Source organism: Zerene cesonia, chromosome 13 (genome assembly GCF_012273895.1).
Source record: "Zerene cesonia ecotype Mississippi chromosome 13, Zerene_cesonia_1.1, whole genome shotgun sequence".
Lineage (NCBI taxonomy): Eukaryota > Metazoa > Arthropoda > Insecta > Lepidoptera > Pieridae > Zerene > Zerene cesonia.
In genome coordinates, this window is record NC_052114.1 from 723,729 (window position 1) to 731,098 (window position 7,370).

At 34.8% G+C, this 7,370-nt stretch overlaps 1 protein-coding gene across 1 annotated transcript in view; it reads left to right on the forward strand.

Moving 5' to 3' along the window:
* The first annotated feature begins 1,866 nt into the window (after window positions 1-1,866).
* LOC119831203 (cytochrome P450 6B7-like) overlaps window positions 1,867-7,370 on the forward strand; it is a 7,252-nt gene continuing 1,748 nt past the window's right edge. The window contains exon 1 of the mRNA XM_038354492.1: window positions 1,867-3,357. Coding sequence (XP_038210420.1) covers window positions 1,867-3,357 — 1,491 coding nt within the window. The remainder of the gene's footprint in view (window positions 3,358-7,370) is intronic.

The window sequence follows — 7,370 nt, forward strand, 5'->3', positions numbered from 1 at the left end:
ACATCCCTGAAGCACTACAGAAACGAGGTAGCCTCAGTAGATATCGGAACGCATTGTTGTATTGCACTCTAATGGCACTGTAGGATCGTCGAGCGTGATTAGCTGACAGACTACTCGTGTAAGCATATGCCATGATCCGGGTACACAGTTGCTTAAACTTTTAACGTAGGTATCGATAATTTGCGATTCTACGAACCTAATCTTTTCAAGGCACTGATACAATAATGATGATAATAATGATATAGAACCTATTAAACTTTATCTAAATCTAAAAATATTTTTAAAGTACATCAATCACAAAATAACCATTTATGCCATAATTAAGGATTTTGTCTGTCAGGGTTGACAACATAATCGGCAGAATATGCGATAGACGATAAACATTTCAACAATAATTCAGTTATTAAATAATTACAATAAAATAAAGTATATTATCTAACTTTGTATGTTTGTATGGGGTATTTATTCATATTTTTGAATTACTGTTGCGACAAACGGAAAATTCTTTCTCTAACAGAAATCTACAGAAGTCAGAAATAGAATAGACTATTTTTTTATGCTAGTCAAGGCAGTGGAAGCTGGGGGCAAGCGGCTAGTAACAAAAAATCTATAAAATCGTCATCACCTAAAAAAAAAATTGATATTCTTCTCCAACGTAACTTGATACAATCTTTTAGTTACTTGCTACCTGCCTACTAAAAGAGATAGAACTTTGGAAAGAAGTCTTTCATAGACTATCAGAAATTTGTGTAATTAACAACCATACTAACAATTTAAAAATAAACGCTATTTCATATAAGATAAGAAGCAAATAAAGACGTTTCTTTATGTGTGAGTATATAAAGAAAACAAGATAATGCGTTGCAAAAGTGAAATAACCTTAATTATTTGTTATTTTTCTATAATTTTTTTATCAGCAATCAATCAATTCTTGTCAGGTCGAGCTTAGCTCCTTCGTCACGATGAGTTTACATCTCATTAATATTGATGTAAGGTATAAACACAGATTGCTGATAGATCAGCTTGTATGATAAAGAAATGATGGCGATAAAGCGAATTTTGTCTGTCCGTCTCCTCTTTCTATTCCGGCTAATCTCTGGAAACTCTGGACCGATTTTCAAAAACCTTAAATGTTTTAAATAAATTAATAAACTCGGCCATCGCAACAAAAACACAACGTAAATTATGTTATATTCAATTATATTGTTTGGTGCGATTACCTAGTCAATTTAGTTTAAGAAACAATAAAAAGCTTTATCAATTCTCAGTTCACATTTTTAAACATTATAATTCTTTGTTATACATTTTAATTTAAACTACTCTTCTTTTATTCGCAGTAGTGACATTTGTACATACATATTATCTTTATACATTTTAATTATTATAATCACTTTATACTATTACAAGCTTTTGCCCGCGTCTTTGCACGCCTTAAATTCGTAGTAGTTCAATAGATGGAAATATAAATATAATCCTTTCTCTTGAATCACTTTCTTTGTATATATGTTATGTATCAACATTCATTAGTTATTTTAAAAATATTTATACAGTAAATCTATTTACCAAAAGATCTTTTATATATATTTGATACAGTAAATATAAAATGGTGTTATGTTCGGTAATTATGTAACAACCTAACACAAAAGATCCTTCTCTAAGATCTCGTAAATAGAGGCTGAATAAATTTATAATCTATTTGGTATGACATTGATACAGTATTTCCGAATCTATTGCTTTAAAATGTATAGCTTTTTTGGTTGACTTGGCGAGGGCAATGCCATGCCCTCAGATAATGATAAGATTGGTATACCGTATGAATACTATAAATGCGTTGTATCATCATTTATTTTCATAAGCGCCTCAAACATGATTGTGTTTACACTATTAGTTTGCGCTGTGATATTATTATGTTTCGCTTACATAAACGGAAAATACAATGAGCGCTATTGGAAGAAGAGAAATGTGGCGTTTTACTCGAAGCACAAAGTCACAGGAGTGTTTTGGGATTTCTTATTCAATAAGAAATCAGTGTTTCTTAACCTAGGTGAAATTTACAAAGATTTCCGCAATGAACCGGCTGTGGGTATCGGTACACTGTTAACACCGACATTATATGTGACAAATCCCACTAACATTCAACATGTGCTGGCGACCGATTTTAACTCTTTCAACCACAGAGGAGTGGATATTAACCAAGGTGATCAACTCGCTGACAATATTCTCTTCATGAATGGAAATCGCTGGAAACTGATGCGTCAAAACATGACGCCGCTGTTTACATCTACCAAACTGAAGTCCATGTACTACATCATAGATAAAAGCGCCACGGACCTCGTGGAACACTTAAAGGCGAACAAAGAGCTATTGAAAGGTAATGCATTTGATACTTTATCTTCGTTCTGCAGTGCAGCTATAGGAGCTGCTGTGTTTGGAGTGAGCACGGGATCTATTTTCGAGTCTCCATTCCTTGATATGGCACGCAATGCATCACTAACAAGGTTGAAGGACACTCTTAAGATGACTGTTGGTAGTTTAAGCAACCGATTATTCAGTGTCTTGGGATTAAAATTATTTAAAGATCACGAAGATTTCTTCATTGGTGCCATTAAACAAATTATACGCCTACGTGAACAGGAAAAAACCAAACGACATGACTTCGCTGATATATGCGTTGAATTACAGAAAGCTGGTAACCTAGTCGACAAAGACACTGGCTTAGAAATAGAACCAACAGATGAGATATTGGCAGCACAAGCCTTCTTCTTTTTTATCGCAGGCGTAGAACCTACAGCTCAAGTGTTATTTGGTACATTATTGGAACTGGGAAGACATCCGGAGCACTTACAAAAACTTCAAAATGAAATCGATGAAACATTTAAAGCACATAATAACAAAATTAACTTCGATGTTATAGGGGGTATGAAGTACCTCGATATGGTCGTAAGCGAAGCTATGCGAATGCATCCACCCATTGGCTTTTTAACAAGGCAATGCGTAAAAGACACTGTTCTGCCAGTGGGTAACATTAAAGTTGACAAAGGCACGAAGATAATGACGCCAATATTAGAAGTCCATTACGATGAAAGATACTATTCCGAGCCCAAGAAGTTTATGCCAGAACGATTTGCTCCCGAAAATAAGCACAAATTAGTCGATGCCGCTTACATGCCGTTTGGGAAGGGAAATAGAATATGTGTGGGTACAAGATACGCGACATTACAGACCAAAGCTGGTTTGGTACATTTGCTTCGTAATTTCTCAGTTAATACTATTATTAAAGGTGATGGACCCAAATACATTCTGCATCCAATGCAAGTGAGACTTGAAAATATAGATGTTGAATTCATACCGAGGTCTGTTCCCACATAATTATGTTACTATTTAATAAATTTATGGCAATGTATTTACTCCTTTATTATTACATCCCATTTTCATGAAACATAACATTGAGATATTGAATATTCGCTTTTTATATCACCAAAACCATTTCAACTACTATTTCCTTATGTAATATTTACCCACGGGTTATGATGGACAATTAAATTAGATTTGATTGAATTCAAATCGATAGAACACTTTAACAGACCGGTTAAATTAACATTTTTATCTTAAACACATTTCCTTGTTTGTCATTCGTAGAATAAAAACACAAACCTAAAGTCGATTGTTAAATTTTTGAGAAAAAAAGGTGTGTTTGCGATTCACACACGATAGAAGTGAAACTTCAATAAATCGACAAAAGAATGACATGAATATATCTTCTTCTTCTCTACTATATAAAAATAAGTCGGGTTTTCCTTCCTGATGCTATAACTCCAAAACGCACCAACCGTTTTCCACGGTTTTGCATTCGTTGGAAAGGTATCGGGCTCCGTGAGGTTTATAGCAAAGAAAATTCAGGAAAAATTTCAACACAAAAGCGGGAAAAACGAATCCATCTGGTGGCGAAACGGAGTTCGCCGGGTTTGCTAGTATAAAATATAAAATAGTACGTATATTTCTGTCTCATTCTTTGCCGGCTTCATTCTACACATTTTTGTATTTCTGTCTCATACCTGTCGTTTGTCCGTTGCATCAGGTTTGAAATCACAACGATTCTAAAGAAGTTTCACTTCAAAAATCTTTTTCATATTTTTTACTATGAAATGAATTCATGTAGAATTTTTGATTTATAAAAAGTACCTTTTTGAACAAATATCCGTACTTACTACCGATAGATTAAAAATGTATTATGAGTGTGTAAGAACAGGCCAACAAACGCTTGTAATTCTATTCATTTATCATATTTGAAATAAAAAGAATAATAGTATCTACACCACAAAATTATAGCGAATTCATATCTTTATATATAAGATAAAAGTGGTAGTTACACTATTTGTAACTTTAGAACGGATTAACCGATTTAACTGAAAATCTGTGCAGAGGTAGCTCCGAACCAGGAGACGGACATAGAAAAGTTTTTATACCGTAAATCTCTCGGGAACGGGTACATACGATGAAAACCCCGGGTCTATGTTTCCTGCGCCTACGCAGGCAAACTCGTGGGCGGAAAACTATTAAATAATACAGCCAAGTTGAAATTCTGATTCCGAATTCTCGGCAATTATTTATCATGAGTCGGCATAATTATATATTTATTATATTAACATATTTTGCCTGGGATATACAAATAAGTGAAGTCCCGTGTATGGGACAGATGATATACATCTGTTTCACTGATCGATTTTCTTTATGGACAAGTAGGTGATCAGCCTTCTGTGTCCTGCCAGACCGAGACATTTTTTTATTGTCCCCACCGGGAATCGAACCCAGGACCCCTCGGTTCTACGCTCACGCGTTTACCACTGTGCCAAGGAGGCGGGATATACATATGGCATAGTAAAAAATGTTTATATTCGTATGTCTGCATATACGTATAAAAATATATAGATCATTAAGTCAGGCTTATAATTGGCTACATGAAACTCAAACAAGAAAGGGCGGGGCTTGTATGTAATTACATCGCGATACGCGTTCAACTGACGTCATTTGATTGTGATATGTCACATTTATGGAAATTTTACGCGCTTTAAATTATTTTAGTGAATTTTTGATTTCTGTTAAGCCTATATTGCGGGTGAAAGGGTATGGAAATTTATTTATAACTTAAAATGGCGCAAGAACCTTAAACGAATGTCAGCCACCGGCACCAAAATTTTCCAGGATTTGCGATTAGCGTCCTGAAGACCTAGACAATTGGCATACGCTTCAAAACGTTTCTATTTCTACAAACGCTTACATCATAGATACTTGTCGATCGGTTGCCAAGTACACAACAAAACAATAATAGTGTCTATGGCTCCGAAAGACCGCCTCCTTGGTATAGTGGTTAACGCGTGAGCGTAGAACCGAGGGGTCCTGGGTTCGATTCCCGGTGGGGACGTACAAAAAAAAAATGTCTCGGTCTGGCAGGACACAGAAGGCTGATCACCTACTTGTCCCTAAAGAAAATCGATCAGTGAAACGGATGTACATCATCTGCCCCATACCCCACTAGGGGACACGGGACTTCACTTTTTATGGCTCCGAATGCAAATAGTAGCGGAGGCCAAGATGCTAAATGAGGATTTACTTCAGCGTCGGAAACCTATTGGAATTCGTAGATTAGACGAAAGCAAGAAAAATAAAATTAGCGGTGGAAAAGATTTTTTTTTTCTAAAATGCTATGGAAAGACTCAAGTGGGTGGAATATTGTTATTTTGCATGCTACAGCATGTTACTGAAATAAAATATCTTATACCTTTAAACGAGCAATTCTTATATATATATATATACAAGAATTGCTCGTATATATATATACTAGCTGTGACCCGCGGTTGAAACCGAGCGCGTCAGATTATATATATATATATATAATTGGAATCTCGGAATCGGCTCCAACGATTTTCATGAAATTTAGTGTATAGTGGGTTTCGGGGGCGATAAATCGATCTAGCTAGGAATTTTTTTTAGAAAATGTCATATTCGTGTTTTTTTTTTCCTGACATCTATTGATGAATAATAATACTATTTTGCTTCGTAGATAGCTGGACAACTGAAATAACACATAGGCACTTTTTGTACCGATATTCCTACGGGATACGGACTTACGCGGTTTCAACCGCGGGTCACAGCTAGTAATTATGTAAACAAAAAGAACTGAAAGGGAAAATTTAACTCGAGCGCGTCAGATTAAGATGCTTGGTTTCATTTACAACATAAGAAGTCCAAATGTCGCTAATCTGAGGTTTTAAGCGTGAACTTAAAAAAATATCGTTTTCTTTTCCTCCGGCTTGTCTGAGCGCACTGTAAGGCACCTTGTCTTATATTAATCTGACGCGCTCGAGTAAATCCAAAAACTCTCTTGCGCTCCCCTACTAAAACGTCAGTCTTTCAGTTTGACTTTGACATAGTTGAAAAATACTCAAAAAAACTGCTGCTCTTCACAAAATCGATCCAAATAAATAATAACTTCAGTGTATCAATTCTAAACATAACAAAATGCATTGAGGGAAGTAGATTGGGCATTTAAAATTATGTAATAAACATGTATTTTTCATAAAATTTCTTCTTTGGTGCCTCAGTCACACTTCTTTATTTTGCGTAACATACAAAAACCTTAGGTTATGCATTTTATATAAAAAACGTATTGTTGTATTTTGAACACAAGAAACACAAGAAGGCATTTCACGAGCTGATTATAATATCGCCATTTTGTTTCGTATTTTACAAGGTGCTGGCGAACGCTTTAATTGTAACGCTCACCAAACATTTTTCCTGTCTTAAGTGGTACTTGGTTGAACAATGTATTGCGTTTATCGTATGATTGCACATTCCGTTTAAAAGAAATGATATTTGTCTACCAATTTGAAAAATCGTTACGTTCGATCACGTGATGTACCGTTAGGTAAAGTCAATTTCGCTTCTCAATTTATTCTAAAGCTTAAACTAATACAATTCTATTTGTCTAGGGGAGCTGGTGTTGAGGTATTCTACTTCAAGAAGGTCTAAATATCCCGCTCAACTGGGTGCTTATTAAGAATATACGTTTTATCTCTTAAACTAGTTTTCCTACAGAATAAAATTGTCTACAACTTTTTTCCTGTGAATTTCACCGTAAATTAACAAATAAAGAAGTTCAAATCAATAGTGAGTTAAGTTTATAATTTTTTAACAGATTTTCTTGGTATTATTAAATCCCATCAGACCGTTCGTTTATAGGGGTTTTGAAGGAAAAAAATTTAAAACTATCAATTATGTACTATGTTGTTTTTTATGTTTCACCTTGAGAGATAAGATTGGAGTGCGGTATAAATACTATAAATTCGTTTTATCGTCATTTATATTCATAA